General features: G+C 34.5%; 3 protein-coding genes across 4 annotated transcripts; 2 read left to right on the top strand and 1 right to left on the bottom strand.

The window, feature by feature from the left end:
* Positions 1 to 4,190: 4,190 nt before the first annotated feature.
* Positions 4,191 to 6,216, top strand: LOC145973384 (zinc finger HIT domain-containing protein 2). The gene is made up of 5 exons (XM_083102719.1): positions 4,191 to 4,625; positions 4,793 to 5,084; positions 5,157 to 5,423; positions 5,511 to 5,714; positions 5,785 to 6,216. The coding sequence occupies exons 1-5, from the start codon at positions 4,459 to 4,461 to the stop codon at positions 6,100 to 6,102; spliced, it is 1,248 nt and encodes a 415-aa protein (XP_082958845.1). The 5' UTR covers positions 4,191 to 4,458; the 3' UTR covers positions 6,103 to 6,216.
* Positions 6,217 to 6,615: 399 nt separating this feature from the next.
* On the top strand, positions 6,616 to 17,073 carry Pi4kiiialpha (phosphatidylinositol 4-kinase III alpha). 2 transcript variants are annotated; one of them, XM_083102714.1, is made up of 23 exons: positions 6,616 to 6,777; positions 7,404 to 7,797; positions 8,085 to 8,593; positions 8,670 to 8,985; positions 9,242 to 9,304; positions 9,568 to 9,822; positions 9,920 to 10,112; positions 10,201 to 10,411; positions 10,502 to 10,756; positions 10,833 to 11,185; positions 11,452 to 11,872; positions 11,943 to 12,050; positions 12,132 to 12,338; positions 12,431 to 12,707; positions 12,792 to 13,284; positions 13,360 to 13,495; positions 13,654 to 13,989; positions 14,077 to 14,364; positions 14,545 to 14,772; positions 14,854 to 15,200; positions 15,288 to 15,564; positions 15,655 to 16,061; positions 16,159 to 17,073. In XM_083102714.1, the coding sequence occupies exons 1-23, from the start codon at positions 6,688 to 6,690 to the stop codon at positions 16,382 to 16,384; spliced, it is 6,390 nt and encodes a 2,129-aa protein (XP_082958840.1). In that variant the 5' UTR covers positions 6,616 to 6,687; the 3' UTR covers positions 16,385 to 17,073. The 2 variants fall into 2 exon arrangements, with proteins under 2 accessions (XP_082958840.1, XP_082958838.1); XM_083102712.1 differs by lacking the exon at positions 9,242 to 9,304 and having other exon boundaries at positions 6,619 to 6,777.
* Positions 17,045 to 18,169, bottom strand: LOC145973387 (NADH dehydrogenase [ubiquinone] 1 alpha subcomplex subunit 7). Its single transcript, XM_083102722.1, has 3 exons — positions 17,946 to 18,169; positions 17,416 to 17,594; positions 17,045 to 17,224 (listed from the first exon to the last, which is right to left on the bottom strand). The coding sequence occupies exons 1-3, from the start codon at positions 18,012 to 18,014 to the stop codon at positions 17,164 to 17,166; spliced, it is 309 nt and encodes a 102-aa protein (XP_082958848.1). The 5' UTR covers positions 18,015 to 18,169; the 3' UTR covers positions 17,045 to 17,163.
* Between the last annotated feature and the right edge of the window lie 69 nt (positions 18,170 to 18,238).

Below are 18,238 nucleotides of genomic sequence, written 5' to 3'. Positions count from 1 at the left end.
TTTCGCGTCCTTTTTCGCATTCTTTTTCGCGTTCTTAGACGAGATTGTCGTTTTAATAAAAGAGTTACCATTGTTCCTTCCGTTAAATAAACTTTAATGAAAGTTGCGTGGCTCGTACCGCCAAGGAGTCAAAACGATTTTCATCATGGAGAATTATTTTTCATCGGTTCTTGTGAGATCCATTCGCGACGTCTAGTTCGGTGCCCTGTTAAAAATTGGGAATTTTTATTGTAAGATTGAAGGAACTAATCTCAGGTTTTCCTGGCAATTTCCGAAAGCAATGATTTCGGTAGTAATTCAACGATGATACGCTTCTTTAACGTCGAATTAATTTAAATAATATATATTTAGATGAGAGAAATGTATCTTTTCTTTTCTTCGTTAAAAATGTTCTATCATTATTAGGATTGGTATTATTATTGTCTATATATATAATGCTAGAAAGATTTAATAGTAGATTAAATATGGATATAGCGTTGTGTATAAATTTTAGGTTTTCAAGTAATTTCATATTGTAATTAATTTGTATAAATTTTTTGATAAAAATAATTACGAACGAATATATTTTTAATTAATATAATTTGTCTCTTTTGAAAAATTATTTTTAGATGCTGGGGATATTAACATTAATTTTTAGTTTCTTTTAAGAAACTATTTGCAGGTATTGGACATCCATCGGCATTTTGAAATATTAGTTTTTAGATATATACCATTTTATATATATGTATAATAAAATACATGCACAAATTTACGTATCCAAAATATTTTTATAATTTTTAATAATGTTATATATTATATATACGCGAAATTATACATGTATATTATATAAAATGTGCGAATACTTAAAAATTTCGAGACAAATCGAATGGGTACCTATATCAGTAAGATATTGATTAAAAGAAAAGAAATTATTAATTTAAACGTTATAAGAATAAGAATCTAGAGAATTAATCTAGAATTAATTGTTTAAAATTATTTTATTTATTTTATTTTGCACACTGTTCGAATTGAAATTTTTTAAATCTTGCTGATATCGGGTTCGATTCGTCTCGCGCGCGCGAACCGTACCCCAAATTATGTGTTCGCACATTTAACACAAACTCCAATAATGCATGTATTTTATTATTTATAAATATAATCGTTCGTAATCACATTTCAATAAAATAGGTCGTTATATCCATTTAATTTTCAATAAAGAAATATATTTCTTAATAATGGAAGAACATGTTTTCTAATGTGCATATCAATTTCGTGAATTGGAGATAATGACGAGGGATAATTGTGGTTGATTTATTACTGAAATCATTGCTATCGGGAATAGTCCGGAAGATCCAGGATTCGTTCCCTCCTACAGTGAAGTTCCCGACATTCAATGGATTACTTAACTTTTCTTCGCAGATTGATGTTGCGAAATCTAATGTAGACACAAGATGTTAATCGTTCTCCATTTTTAAGATCGCTCCTCTTTTTATCGGATATTACTGATATATCATTCGCGTATCTGCAATTGAATATTTTGAATATTATCGATTTATTTATTCGTCGCGTTTTATCGCGAATTTTAAATCGCGATTTATCTTATAAAAATTCGCAAGTAAATCGGTCGGTGAATTGTATATTCGCAAACATTACAGACCTCAAATGATTGTCGAAATATTTTTGATTTTCTATACTTACGTGATAGCAATTATATCGCGCTCGTGTCTATTGAGAGCTTCGATTATTATATTATAAAAATTACGTATCGCGATCAAATATTCCGCATATTATGGACTTATTTATTCGTCGCGTTTTCCCGTGAATTCGAGTCGCGATTTATCTTATAAAGATTCGCAATTGACTCAGACAATGAGTACTGTATTCGTAAATATTACAGACATCAAATTGTCTGTCCAAATATCTTCGCATTTATGTGATAATTATATCGCGCGCGATTATAATGTCTATTGAGACGCTTCGATTATTATATTATAAAAGGTATACATATCACAATCGGATATTCCGAATATTATCGATTTATTTATTCGTCGCATTTTCTCGGGAATTTTAAATCGCGATTTATCTTATAATTTAATCGTTGACTTATGCCTGTTTCTACCAACGTCGTTTAACTTTAATCTTAGCTTAACTCACTCTTTGTCTCCTTCTAACTGTTCTTTTAATTTGCAATTAACAATTACATATTTTTTCTTCGAAACAACTATGTTTTCTTTACACCAATTGATTCCTCTCATTATTTTGTACATAAAAGTATTAAGGTAAGATAATCGAAAAATGAATATTTTACAAGATATTTTACGGTTTATGTAAAATTAAGAAATGATTTCAAGCCTCATAACTCGGAAAGTACTTAATTAAAACTAACTTAATTATAGTATTTTGGAAAGCTCTTGAGATGAGCTACAAGAATATGTAATAAAAATAGCGAGTTCCATTTAAAAAATCCAAAGTGATTTTGCCCTGATCTTGACAACACTCTTCAAGGTCATACTGATATCACCATGTAATGCGTTACTTGAAACCTTACAACTTTTGTTTGAAATATTTTTGTCTGCCGCGCTCAGTTTTTGAGATATTCGGCTGAAACGGGTGATCTGCGACACCCTGTATATACATATATATATATAATAAATTAAAATAAATTGTTTCACTGCACAATATATAGACCATTTAATATTAATTATATTGAACATATTTAGACCAGGAGACGTCATGTGAACACCACAATTGATAACATTGAAAATGTATTAGAAACTAAAATTTTTATATTACTTAATTTATCTTACTGAACATAATTTTAGAATTAATATGATTTTTACGACTAATTGTAAAATCACATTAAACCCAACATTTTATTCAAATAATTTTCAATTAGAAACATTCTTTTACTTATATAACAATAAGTAAAAGTTATCCGAATTATATTGTGTTCGATGTCATTTTAAACGCAAGAATTTCATTAATCCCTTTTAATCAAAAAAGATCAAACAAAATATAAAAGCTTTAGTTTTTATTTTATGGCAATTTAAAGTCATATATTATTATAAATAACGAAAAAATTCCCGATGCCGCAGATTCCGAAATTTCTTACACGAGACTTCATTTATAATATTCACGAATATATGTCAAAAAATAAAATGCATTTTTTATTCATTTGAAAGTAATTTTAATAGAATAATGAGAATTTTGCGATTCAAATAATACCAAACACGATATAAATCGCATAAATTTAATTAAATATATAATTATAATGAAATATTTATTATCAGATTAATTAAAAATTACCCGATTTACGTCATGTTTGATATCATTTTAATCGCCAAAATCTCATTAATTCATTAAAATTACTTTCAAACCGATAAAATTAAAAATAAAAGTTTCAATTTTTATTTTATAAGATGTTTACATTTTCGTGAATTGCGAATGGATAGAGGAAGCGAAGAAACCGATTGTAAGAGACTTCGGAACTCTTTGATGATAGGTCATCTCGCTCGCTCTCTACTCATGGTCTTACTTTCTTTGTCACACTTGACAATCGTGATAGATAGCTCGGAAAGATAAGCGGACCCAAGAATCGAGAGCGAGCGAAACAGTAACAAGAACGAGCGAGACAATAATAGGAGCGAGCGAGACAGTAATAGGAGCGAGCGAGACAGTAATAGGTGCGAGCGAGAGGAAAATAATAGCGCGCAAGAAAAATCCGATTCTCGAGCTCGAGTCTCGTTGCTCGTGCTATTTCTATCTCGTTCGCTCTTATTGTTATTTTACTTGTCCTTCTCGCTTCCTCACGTAACTTTCGCATTGCTTTTATACATACATACGTACATACATACGTATATACCACACACACACACACACACACGCGCGCGCGCGCGCGCGCGCGTGTTTATATATATACGTATATATATATATATATATATATATATATACATCTTTATTATTTAGAACTTTTATTCTTAAGAAATGTGTAGGATCTATATTGAAAATAATATCAAACTTTCTCTCTCTTTAAATATATAAATTATTTATTAATAGTCTGGTAAAAAATATCTTATTTTCAAGTATAGTCATATTATGAATAAATTTCTATATATTGTATATAGCTATTTTTAGTATAAATCTCGATATATATATATATATATATATATATATATATATATATATATATATATATATATGGAGAAAGAGAGACCACAAATCTTATTTACATTAAAGATGTATACATAACTTGTCTTGCATTCATATTTTTGCAGTCATATTGCCGGCACTTTGTGCATATAGCACGGAACAGAACCACAAATCGTGGACATAGCATGTTACCCTTTGAAAAGTTTCATGGACATGGCTATGTAGTTCAATGTCCACGTTTTATGGACATAGAGGCGCTTCAAATACGGGTTCCACCTAAATCAGGGGCATGGCCGCTCTCAGGCTTCTCTCTGGTGCTAGGAAGATATTATGTTAAACTACCAGTGTATCGGTAAAATAGAGGCTCTGTGTTATAGATACAATACAATAATCAAAACATCAAAACATTGCTGTGTTTATTGCAATGAAATCCTAATAGAACGATTGAAAATGATGGAATCTCCTGGTCCGAGTTCAGACACTAATATCTGTAAATTGTAAGTAAAATTCTTTTATACAAATATTTGATTACAAATATAATTTGTAAAAAAATATTTGTATAATAAAATTGCAGTAAAATTTAGTAGCTTTGAAAAACCGATTATATTGTGTAAATTTGACATTTTTTAACTTTTATAATTAACATGTACTCTTTTAATATTAGGTGTAACAAACGCACACGTTTGTATACCTGTCCGCGATGTGGCATAGGTTATTGTGGGACTGAATGTTACAAATCAGATTTTCACACTGATTGCTCCGAGAGTTTTTACAGACAGTGTGTCGAGGATGAACTAAAATCTCAGAAAAATGACCCATTTGTTAGGCAAAATATGATAGAAATTCTCAAGAGAGTACATAAAGCAGACATAGACAATGATATTTTAAACGAGGATTTTGATGAAAACAATAGCGATGATGAGGACTGTGTATTAGATTCAGATGATGAACAAGAGGTAATGAAACTAATGGCTTGAATGATTTATTTCATAATTTATTAAATATGTATTCTCAAATGTATATTTTAGCTTGTCGATTTAGAAAGCAGATTGCAGAATGTTAATTTTGAAGATCCAAATGAACTTTGGTCAGCCTTGTCAGATACAGAAAAGCAAGAATTTGAAGCATTATTAAAAAACGGGGAAGCAGAAAAATTATTGCCTAAGTGGATACCATGGTGGACTCATCGTATTGAAAGAAAATTAATTCTATCCATTGAAGAGGATATTATGGATGCTTACAAGGATTTAAAATATCCCATTTTAATAGATGTACCATTATTTAGTGAATTGCAGGTAACAGATATCAAATCTATTCATATAATAATAAATTTTGCATACTGAGAATAATAAAATTAAATTAAATGGATTACTTGTATTCAGAAAGCATCCCCTTATGTTTACTTCAATGTGACAAATGTGATATACGCTTATGCGTATACAGCTCTCTATTATATTGGAGATTATCTAAATTGCGCCGAAGATGCTGCTAGTGTTTTTCTGATTATATGTGCGAATATGAGAAACAATGAAATCTTCAAAGATACAGACTCGGCGATTGAATCTGTCGTAACAAATATCAAAAGTGTGAGTAATTTGTGTATATTGTATTATTAATATTAAATTATTTCATATAATATTATTAGTAAATGCTTAGGTTGACTGGTTGCCTCAAAATCAAGAATGTTTAGCAGCTCTAAGGGACGCGGGCGCTTTGATCTTGCAAGGACCAGGTGCTGAAATGAAAACTCTCTATATATCTGCAGCACTTTCGGAACTTCATAGATTATTGACAATAGCCAAAAAGGAAATTTCAATGCATAAGAATGCAAAGAGCAATCAAGAATTTACAAAGAGATTTCCACATAGACGTGACAATGACATTAATCTCTCAAGAAAAAATATAATTTTGTGTTTAAAAAAATTAGAATATTATTTATCATGGGTAAAAAACTATGGGACAGAACTTGTGTAAAGTACAATTGTGAAATATTGTTTTATTATTTGTTATAATTATAACACTATATTGTACTATTTTATTGAAACGGTAAAAAAATAATAAAATAATTTTCCATTAATATATTTTAAATGCGATCTTATCGCATTTATTAAAGAACATGTTTTTTAATAAAATTTTTTTTTATTTAAAACATCTATATATTTCTAAAGAAACAAAGACGGAAGAAACGTTTCAAGCATTTCCGGAATACAGATATATTGTTATTTTAAATAAAAAAAAAAAAGGTTTTATTAAGAAAACATGTTCTTTAATAAATAAGATATGAGATCGCCCTAGCTCGCTTCGTGCCTACCACCGCATGATTTGCTCATCATTAGTGAGACAAAGCCGGTGCAGTTGTCTGTTCTTGTCAACCTCATCTAGTTTGGATATGAACCGTAGCACGGACACGAACCATGTATCATTACCGAACGTAACGGACATAGTTCATGTTCGGCGGCGCATCAGCACAATATGCGTGTTAAAGCGAGGCCGCTCTCAGGTTTCTCTCTGTCATCTGTCAGTACCTGTGGTCAGTACTAATGATCGGTCAATTGTAAGATGATGGCGGATGAGAAGTTATTTTTCTCGAATGCCGTACAACAATTGGCGAGGTGTTTAGCCGCTATTAAACCTACACCATGGGAGAAGGTAAATTAAGTTTTTGCATAGAATAGAATTCTCTGATCGAACATTAATTTTTCGATGATTTTACGAATAATAATTATTTTACGTTTCTCCATCAATTTGACATATCAGGGTTAACCACAGGAAATGTCAGCTGATATCTTGACATATTATTATGACATAATAATCTCCAAGAGACACACTTGTAGGATTATTATAGTCGTGACATTACATATGATAATTGTTGTTGTCCTGTGCGTTAAAAAAATTATAATCGCAACTTGTATAATAACTGTTTGAAACAAATCTTGTGAAAAACATAATAACAATGTTTTTAATATAATAGAATAAATATAAAAGATAGAAATATCCAGAAAATTACGTACTATAAAAAAATTATAAAGATATATAATAGACAATCATTTTCAAAATATTATAAGAGAAGAAAATTATAATATATTATTGCAAAATTACTTAATAAATTATTTATAAATAGTATTTTGATACGCAATAATATTTTATAAAATTTTGTCCAAGAGAAGAGTTTGGATCATTATTTTTTCTCATAATGCAATTAACAAAAAAATTATTAGTGCAATTTTTATGGAGAAGAAAAGAAATTAACTTATTCTTTTTATATTGATTTACAGGTAGCTAAATTGTACAAGTTGTGTCCTCAAGATTCCGCTCAGGGTGTATTCCGTTTGGATCAGAGGGGTCAAGATGCGACCATTGCATTGGGAATTTATTTTTTGGAATCTGAACTGCAACACCGGGATCGAATCTTACCATATTTGCTCAGACTGTTGCGCGGTCTTCCAAAAGCGGTATGGCGGGATGAAGTAAAATGTTCTCTCGCCGAGAGAGTTCCAGTAGCCGAACGCTTCAGCTTCTGTCTGAACACATTATTGAGCGATGTGGCGGCCAGATGCGAACCAGTACGAGAAGAAATTATTTCAACACAAGTTGAGATCCTCGCGGTTCTGACCAACCTGATACGTGGATATAAAGATCAAAATAGTAATCGGGGCTTACAAGCAAAGAGTAAATATCAACAGATATATTAACATAACATAATTGTTTCTGATATAATAAATTGCAGCATTTAAAATGAGATACAAATGAGATACAAATGACAATTCTATCTAAAGTATTAAAAAATCAGTAATTGAGACATACTAATAAAAGGAATAATAAGTCAGAATTATTTTTTTTTATTGTAATGTCACTGATATTGAGTCGTTATCTTAAACTATATATGTGTCATTATTTGATAAGAATTGAAAAGTTTCAATTAAATTATATTTCTGATGTGTTACATTTTGTTTCAGTATCATTATGCAAATGCCTGGTGCCAGTATTGATTGGTCTGGCACGATCGATGGGCCGCTTCGCGTGCACGGATCCACCATTGCTTTGTCGCATCTTCCCGCGCCGGGAGACACCCTCACCGGCAAGCAGTTCCGAAAATCGCTCGATATCTGACAAGAAACAGTACAACTTTTCAAACTTCAGACCCATTATCCCGCGATCTCTGAGCGGTAATTTTAATTCATGTATCGACAACATAGCTTTGCCAGGCTACGACAGTCACGATTATCAGTGCGGCAAGAGACCGTCATTACAGTCCTTCCTGTCGGTACCGTATGATCCGACAACATATTTCTTCAGTCGTTACGGTTCGAGCTTCAATCAATTCCCGCAGATGCGATGCAACGAGAGTCCCGAGAGAAGAGCTGGGATGCAATTTACCGTGGTGCACTTGCAGAGTGTGTTAGCTCTGGCTAAGAAATTGCTCACAAAGGAGATCCTGACGTTTTTAGATGAAGAAGCGCAACAAGTGAATTATTTATATTAACGATTTTCTATCATTTATATGAGTCTAATTATACATAATCATAATTATATCGTTTTAGGTTTATAGTTCTGGTCAAGTACACATTTTCCCATATCGGACCTTCAGTGAGACGATGAATTTAGTAATGGTGGCTCTGTTGCGCGAACTGCTGCAGAATCAGCGCGATTTGCCGGCTCCGTTTACGAGGGACGTGCAGGAATTTGTCAAAGGTTTATTCCTCTCGGGACAAACGGAGCTGCAATCGCGACAGCACGATGCGAGTGAACGCGAGGACATTGATACGAATTTCCGTACCGTCAATCGCTTCAAGGTGAATGTAATGGCCAACTCCGCGTGCGTGGATCTTCTAGTCTGGGCGATTGGTGATGAGACAGGTGAGCATATATTTTACGTTTGTCGATAGACAAAATAGAAAGCGCGTCGCGGAAGCATTTTAAAGCTAAAATAAATTGCGCATTCATGTCAGAATAATAATCTGGAAGAGATATACTGAAGAGTTTCACGATTGTGCTCGTAATTGTAAGCGCATGGATAGTGTGATCGCGAGAAATCAATGTCTATATCGATCATGTAACACATAACTCAATACAAGTATAGGTTTCTTAAGATTTTTTCACGTTATTTTTCCAGTATCCGGCGAATATGATTTGTCCGCGCTGTTCGCAGATATCAGTTCAATGCTGATCGGCAAGGGTATATTGATTTACCCGTGTGTGTCACTTCCCTATTAACACGTCCGCTATTTTAGTGTAATTACTAACATAATAAATTTATTTCTGCGTGGCACGATAATAATCTGTTAATCGCTCTTTCTTGCAGTGTTTTTTGTCAAATGTCATGCATAAATAACTAATATCGATAATTTTATAACAGACAATGCTGCAAAATAAAGTTTTATCTATTTATTTATATGTTTATATATTATAAATTATATGTATATAAATTTTGATCCTCAGGCGCGGACAGTTTGTGCGGACGACTCGTGGAAAAGATTAATTCTAATCATGGGCCCAAGCTTGTGCTGGCACACATGCCATTATTGATGGTTTGTCTCGAGGGATTGGGAAAATTGGCGCAAAAATTTCCCAACATAGCCAGTACGTCGATATACTATTTACGAGACTTTCTCGTTGCGCCATCGCCAATTCTTCTGAAATTATATCGACAACATAGTGAATATTCCATGAAAGAACATCAATTTAAAGTGCTAGGTATTGCGTCTCTCTTATCATGTATTATATCTATCAATGTGTTAGTCATAAAATTATTTGTAATTAATATAGCACATATTCACGTATTTTTGGATAGTTCAAGGGAAAGAAATAACCGACACGAAACAGACGACATCATCAGTGCATACGGCATTCGAGAAACTTCGCGATGCAGCAATCGGCAATCTCTGTATCGCCTTGGAAGCTGCGCACTCTGTGAATCCGGATTGCGTGCCGGCGCTCGTGGCCAGTGTCTCGAATAGATTGTACACGGCAGACATAAGTGATGGGTACGGCTATTCGACGACATCGAAGTTTATAATTTTTCTACACATATAAATAAATAAAACTGCAATATTTACTCGATGATTTTTTTAGTGAAAATGATGAAAAATTGAAGAACGAAGTAGTCTCGAAGAATATTGTGATCATGTTGGGCCATGTGGCTGTGGCGCTAAAGGATACCCCGAAGACGATGCGCACCATCTTCCCGTTTTTCCAACAACTCTTCTGTCGCACTCCCAGCGATCTCGATTTTCTCATAGTAGATCAATTGGGTTGCATGATCATCGCTAAATGCGAACCAAAGGTCAGTAACAATTCTAATATTTCTAGAGCCATTTGTAACATTCAAATAAAAAATTTAGAATAATCATTATCAAGAATATTTATTACGCAGATTTACGAAGGGATAATGCAAATGTTCTCTATGTCATTGGGATCGAGTACGGCAACATACGCTGCGAACGATGATCGTAAGCAGTATTGTCATGTTTCCAAAGCGGTTACAAACGCACTGGCGAACATAGCGGCGAATCTGCAAGGCGAGTCGGAGTTGGACGACTTACTGTTGCATCTTCTTGAACTTTTCGTGCAGTTGGGACTCGAGGGTAAACGCGCTAGTGACAAGATACCGAATAGTATTATCGCAACGGTAAGCTTTAATCTACTTTAATTTTAACAAAATGTAAAAGATAAATATTTGAAACAATTTTAAATATATGATGCAGAAAGCAGCTACTAGCGCTGGAAATTTAGGAGTACTCATTCCTGTGATCGCGATTTTGGTGCGACGTCTACCGCCGATCAGACATCCGCATAAACGACTTCTGAAGCTGTTCAAAGACTTTTGGTTATATTGCGTTATAATGGGCTTCGCCGCGGATCATCCGTCGAGATTGTGGCCACCTGAATGGTACGAGGGCGTCAAGGAAGTCGCGGTCAAATCGCCCTATCTTATTTCCCAGACCAGTGCTCGTCTTGAAATGCGAGAGTTACAGTACACATCGGCAGTACGCAATGACAGTGTCTCGTTGAATGAGTTGCAGGAATTGCGAAGTCAAGTATTGAAAATAAGCACCCGGTATGATTTATTTTAAATCATTATACATTTCTTATTTTCAATCTTTAATGAATCTTTTCAATTATGACAATTGTTTGAAGGAAATATTGAGACTTGAGTACTTGAGGGGGGGGGGGGATATTTTTTGTCTCAATTATAAAAAATTATATGTTATTCTATTATTAAAAGAGCTTGACGTCTTATTTTTTAGATATTTTTTTATTTAGAATCTATTACATAATTATTATTTAGTGTCTGCTATCAAATTTCTTGTGATTTTCTTTCAGTACAAACGACATATCAGCGTATGTGACTAAACTACAATTTGCGCAATGCACATATTTGTTATCCGTTTATTGGTCGGAAACCTTGCGAGTGGCAAACAGTCCTGAACCTAGTTTGCAACCGATCATGGAGTATCTATGCGATACTGATTTGCAGAAGGATAAAAGTGGCATGTGGCAGTGTATATGCTGCGTAGCGGATTCTGTCTTTGCGAAATTCAAGGATGTGATGCAGCGCAAACCGAAAGACGAACAACGCGAGAAGGAACTCGAGAATCATGCACAGTTCTTGCTAGTGCGTTTCAATCACGTGCACAAGCAAATCAGAAGAGTGGCGGACAAGTATCTCAGTGCGTTAGTGGATGCTTTTCCGCATCTATTGTGGAATTGCAAAGTCCTCTGGAGTATGTTGGATATACTACAGGTACTTGTTTTATTGTGTACTCTATTATACTTCATTAGGCTTCTTCTTACATACAAGTGTATTATTGCAGATTCTATCATATTCATTACAACTTGATCCAAATGAAGAAACTCCTAGTTTGAGAATACCCAGCACACCATATAGTATTGAACTTATGAATACTCTCGAAGCAAGAGAGGTATAATGATTATGTAATTTATGAATTATATAATTTGTTAAAATAAATTTTATAGTAACATAATAACATAATTTATTACAGATTATCGTGAAGGATTTCACTGCAAGATGTAAAGGCATAGTGCAGGAAGCTATGAAATGGGCACCGCAAGCTACCAGATCGCATCTGCAAGAATACATCAATCAGATACCGTCTTCTGGCATGCGACATCATTCTGGTTTGTCGCTAGCTATTGACTCTGTTCTCGAATTCGTAGACACGGCAATTCCTACAGTAGTTCCGGCAAATGTACGTAGTGACGTTTAACCGTATTATGTATGTATTATATAAATGATAACTCATTACTAATTTTATATTATAATAGATAACGTATTTTGCAGACGAATTCATTGGATAAGAGGCCACGCTGTCCGAAAGGCGCGAGTTCATGGTTGCTATCGATGATGTCTACGAGATCCTGGCATGCCGGAGAAGTAGCGGGTATGCTCGCTCTTGCGCGCACCGAGTCGCCAACCGCAGAGATGACTCTAGAAAAGTGCAGAGATAAAGTCATCTATAGGTTGATTGAGGCCGTTCGCCGCGCTTCTCAAGATCGCGATGATACTGCTCATCGCGGAGCTCTCTGGCGTGCCACTGCTCTTTTAATATCCATGCCCGGTAAACTTGAACAGCAATAAATTCTATAATTTCAAACAGAATTTCATTAAATTCTACTTTGTAATTTCACTATCGCACTTTCAGGGATACATAGACGATTACTACACACAGTTGCATGCTCGCAGATAGAATTGTTCACGACCGTGGCTATGACGACGGCGGTCGAGTGTTGGCAATGGATTTTAACCGTTCGACCGGATCTAAAATTGCGTTTCTTACAAGAGATGTTACTCGCGTGGCAATACACTGTCGATAAAAGGATGGGTTTGTTTGCACCAAATGAAGAAGAGGTCAGTCCGCTTGCAGTCTACGAGGGTTGCAAGCTTGGACCCAATCCGCCCCAGATAAAACCACACGATATCTGGGTGACCTTTATAGTAGAGCTTGTCGAGACGGCTAAGTATTGTTGTCAGGAAACAGTTGACATGATTGCCTTACTGTTGCATCGCTCATTACCCATGACTGTCGGTGCATCTGGCGAAGAGCCTGGCATTAATCGGCACGTTGCTGCTGTCGGCGTGCGTTTCAAACTCCTCTCGTGCGGTCTGGTATTGTTGCAAGGTGACGTTTTACCGAGGTAAATACACAAAATGATTAATTTTTTCTTAATAACTGTGATAAAAAAGAATAATTGATGGATCCATCTTCGCAGGACTTTAAGCAAAAATGTCTTGCGTGAACGCATCTATTCCAATTGCCTAGATTATTTTTGCCGGGAACGCCAATTACCGACGCAAGAAATTGATCAGCTTAGCGAGGACATAGTTACATTAATACGCTTTTGGCAGGTAAGAATTTGCAGCAAATTATAGTTATATATACTTTATACTTATACTTTATTAAAGTGCAAATTAAGATATATTGATCTTAATCGTGGAATTTTTACAATTATCTCTTTTAATTCCTCAATAACGCAATTTGTCCATGTTATTCTCATTTTCTACAGGTAATGCATAGCGATAAAAAGTATTTGATGATGACGGGGGCCGATAATGAATTTGAAATAGTGACTTCTCAACAAACTTATACAACCGCGGTAATTGTTCCGAGCGAGACGATTGGTTCATTAGCCGCCACGCTTGCTCCCACTCCGAACGACTTTTCGAAATCGTCTAGCAATGTGTGGATGAACACCATGCCAATGTCAACCAGTAGCAATACGTTGGGCAAGCGTAGTAATCGCAGCAAGCGAGTTGTAAACGCTAATGTTCTCGTGAAAGATTATATCAAGAAGAGAAACTTGATTCTCGAATTATTAGCGGTTGAAATTGAAATGTTATTGGTGAGAGTACTCGATGAATTTTCAATATATTATGATTTATTGTTGTTTGATGTGAAAATAATACTTTTGAATATTGAAATCTTGTAGGTCTGGCGTAATCCTAGCGGAAGACCGGAACTCGCAATACAAGGGGAAGGGAGTATTGCAGATTGGCGTGCCAAAGGGATGAACGATCGTTGGCGCGAGTATACGCGGCTCGCGTGGGAAATCAGTCCCGTTCTAGCAATATTTTTGCCGGTGCGATTAAAAAATCACGAAGTTATTATCAAGGAGATCTGTGGTTTGGTGCGCCTTAAACCTGTGCCAGTCATGCATGTGTCAGAAGCATTACAATATCTTGTCACGACAGACACGCTACTTAATGATGTACCTGAAGTAAGATATTTTGAATATGTTATGCATAACTTTTAGTTAGTGAATCATTATTTTATAATTTGGAATATATCAATATGTTAATTAATAGCCAGACGTGTATAATGTTACATATTTATACATTGAATATTATTATCCCATCTATCTGTATTTGTAATATAATTATCTGCTCCTGTGTTTCAGTTAGTTTATATGTTAACGTGGGCAAGAGTATCTCCAATTCAAGCATTAGCATACTTCTCGCGACAATTTCCGCATCACCCTATCTCGGCGCAGTATGCGGTGCATGTGTTGGACAGTTATCCCGCCGACGCTGTGCTTTTCTATATACCTCAACTAGTGCAAGCCGTCCGTCACGATGCAATGGGCTACGTGATCGAATTTATCAAAAAGATCGCTAAACGATCGCAGGTAATAAGATTTGCGATTAAAATTAAATTAAATCGGAGAAGAAATTCATTTGTAATTATTTTGATTTATAACGCGTTCTAGGTAGTGGCACATCAGCTAATATGGAATATGTACACTAATATATACATGGATGAGGATAAGCAAGTGAAGGATCCCGTGCTATATGACATATTAGATTCGTTGACGAAGAATATTCTGAATGCATTGTCTGGCCCGGCAAAACAATTTTACGAGAGAGAGTTTGACTTTTTCGAAAAAATTACCAATATTTCGGGCGAAATCCGACCTTATCCTAAAGGCCCGGAACGCAAAGCTGCATGCCTAGAAGCCTTAGCGAGAGTGAAAGTACAACCTGGTTGCTATCTACCATCAAATCCCGAAGCAATGGTTATCGATATAGATTATCAAAGCGGTACTCCTATGCAGAGGTACGATTTAGAAGGATAATCATGAGATAATGATTTACATAAGATGATTTCATTACAAAGTATTATATAATTATCTTACAATTATAGCGCTGCTAAGGCGCCATTCTTAGCGCGCTTCAAAGTACAGAGATACGGTATCAATGAGCTCGAGAACATTGCACTGGCAGTCTCAACTAATGGGAAAGTCGAAACCAAGAGAGAACCCGAAGAGCAGACGTGGCAAGCTGCTATTTTCAAGGTTGGCGACGATGTCAGGCAAGATATGCTGGCTTTGCAAGTGATTAGTATTTTTAAGAACATATTCCAAAAGGTTGGGCTGAATCTCTTCCTATTTCCCTACAGAGTGGTGGCCACAGCTCCCGGGGTGAGATATTGATTATTTTTTTATGATCAGTATATTGTTTTATAAGTATCTTTCATTTATAATTACATTATAATCATTTATTATTATCAGTGCGGCGTGATAGAATGCGTGCCGCATGCAACATCAAGGGATCAGCTTGGACGTACAACAGACAGCGACATGTATCAATATTTCATAACGCAACACGGAGACGAGACGACCAAAGAGTTTCAAAATGTTCGTCGCAACTTTGTCAAGTCGATGGCAGCGTACAGCGTGATAACCTACCTCCTCCAGATCAAAGACCGTCACAATGGCAATATCATGATAGATACTCAAGGTCATATCATACATATCGACTTTGGCTTCATGTTTGAGAGTTCGCCTGGCGGTAACTTGGGCTTCGAGCCCGACATTAAACTCACCGATGAGATGGTGCTCGTGATGGGTGGCAAAATGGAAGCTGCGCCGTTCCGTTGGTTTGTGGAATTGTGCGTGCAAGCTTTCCTCGCGGTCAGGTAAGCGCAAAAATATATTTAGTTGTAGTAAAAAATATATGTAACAAATATGTGTACTGCTTAAATATACCCTACTTAAATGTTCTTCATTTTGTAGACCCTACCAGGAAGCCATCATCTCTCTCGTCTCCCTTATGCTTGACACAGGATTACCCTGCTTCCGTGGACAAACCATTAAGCTCCTACGTAGCCGATTCGTACCAACTGCTACTGATCGAGAGGCGGCAATCTTCATGATTAATGTAATACGTAACAGCTACCTCAACTTCCGTACGAAAACTTACGATATGATACAATATTATCAGAATCAAATCCCCTATTAAACTGTTACCAGAGAGAAGTTATCTCTCTTCTCCCTCTTCCTGTTTCTTTTCGTAATTCCTATAATCGTTAGTTTTGCGCTCACGATGCGACTGTTGTTATCTGGTTAGAATCTATAAATTTAATATATCATGTTAGATATTGTTAGATATTGCAGTGTGATAGCTAATTTTGGCGAGGCTGTACAAATTTATATCGATGTCAATATTATTTTTAATCCTGTATGTATTTTGTGGAATCATGCATTTCACTGTGTATATGTATGTAATAATGTATTATATTTATCTATGAGATATTGTGCTGATAAATACACACATACACACACACATACATACATACATACATACATATTTGTTTTTTGTGTCTATGTATACAAGAAAACATTCCTGTTTATTATTAATTTATACAATGTGTTAATGATTAAAAATTAAATTTCTTTAATTCTGACTTAACATAAATATATTTTAGCTTGTGATGCATTTCAGTCCTCAACTGTGATGCTATATATATATATTCAGTATTAAATCTAATTTCAACATATTTTATACAGAATGCTATATAAAATATGTGTATGTGCATCTTTATTTCAGCTTGTTCTCTTCTAATGTCTTTGTAATTTTACTTGTATAATAACTTTTTAGAAGAATATAACAAACAGCCAATTATACAATACATTAAGAAGCTTAATTTATTTGCTATGTACAATAATTATGTCAGAACATCTATCACTGAATGATATATTACACCAATATAATATCCTCTAGTCCAATTTTTTACGAAATTAATCCCAATTGTAAGCTTTTCCTGGAGTAAGATATTTTTCTTCAGCTGGAGACTCATTCCTAAAAGTTTTAAGGAATGTGTATCAATATATAAAAAAAAGAGTTCCTTTTTTTTATGAATTATTCTTCCAAAATTATTCTACTAAATATTTATATAATATGTATTGCCCAAAGTATACATGTTTCAAAAATATATACATTAATTTTACTTTCTTTAGCTAAATTTAAATGAGTGAATATAATATACTTACTCTGTGCCAATCTGCTTTGATCCACTAATCAACAATGGTGGTTCAACTTCCCGTCTCGCGTCTCGAGTGTAATAATAAATCTGAGAGGTTTTATGATATGGACCTCCTGGTACCTGTGGTGGAGGTTGAGTACGCGCTGCTTGTTCGTCAGCAAATCTAATCGTTAACACAATTTTCCTCTGCAACACATAAACAATGGAAATGTTATCTGGAATTTTAAAACTTCTAAAACTGTATTTTTGTATAGAGAAAAAACGCAAGTTTATTGAAAATAAGGGAAAATAAGTTAAATACAATATATTTTTCCTGAAAATATTTGCTTCATTCAATTTCTACAAATTAAATTCAATATCTTTGATAAAGATATACCTCAAAATAAAAACACTGTAACTAATTGTTTTAAAATAAATGACTCATTTTGTCCGGAAAATCTTTTTGATATTAATAAATCAAATACCAATATAATTTGTAAACAAGTAAACATATGAAAAAAAAAACATTACATAATTGGAGTAAATGTCATTACTTACACCACGGACTAAATCTCGAAACATTTGTAGCAGTGGTCCAACATTCCTGTGTGCAACTGGGCCCGACATGCTTTTCTGAATAAATTAATCGACTTATATTGACAAATAATTAAATCTAACACAATATTTATTGCAATCAGAGAGAAGACAACTCGCACGGCGATGCGAACACTTTTTCTCGTCCAGTTTCTCCATCTACGGACCTTGATGAAAACTACGATCGGGGAGACATTCTGGATGCTTTGAAGCGTTTGATTGACCAATCAGGTTAGACAATTTTTTACTCCTTCTAT

Source organism: Camponotus vicinus, unplaced genomic scaffold, assembly GCF_025532165.1.
Source record: "Camponotus vicinus isolate PSW18456_S1 unplaced genomic scaffold, iyCamVici1.0 SCAF_6, whole genome shotgun sequence".
Classification (NCBI taxonomy): Eukaryota; Metazoa; Arthropoda; class Insecta; order Hymenoptera; family Formicidae; genus Camponotus; species Camponotus vicinus.
This window is presented reverse-complemented; position numbering and strand designations above follow the sequence as displayed.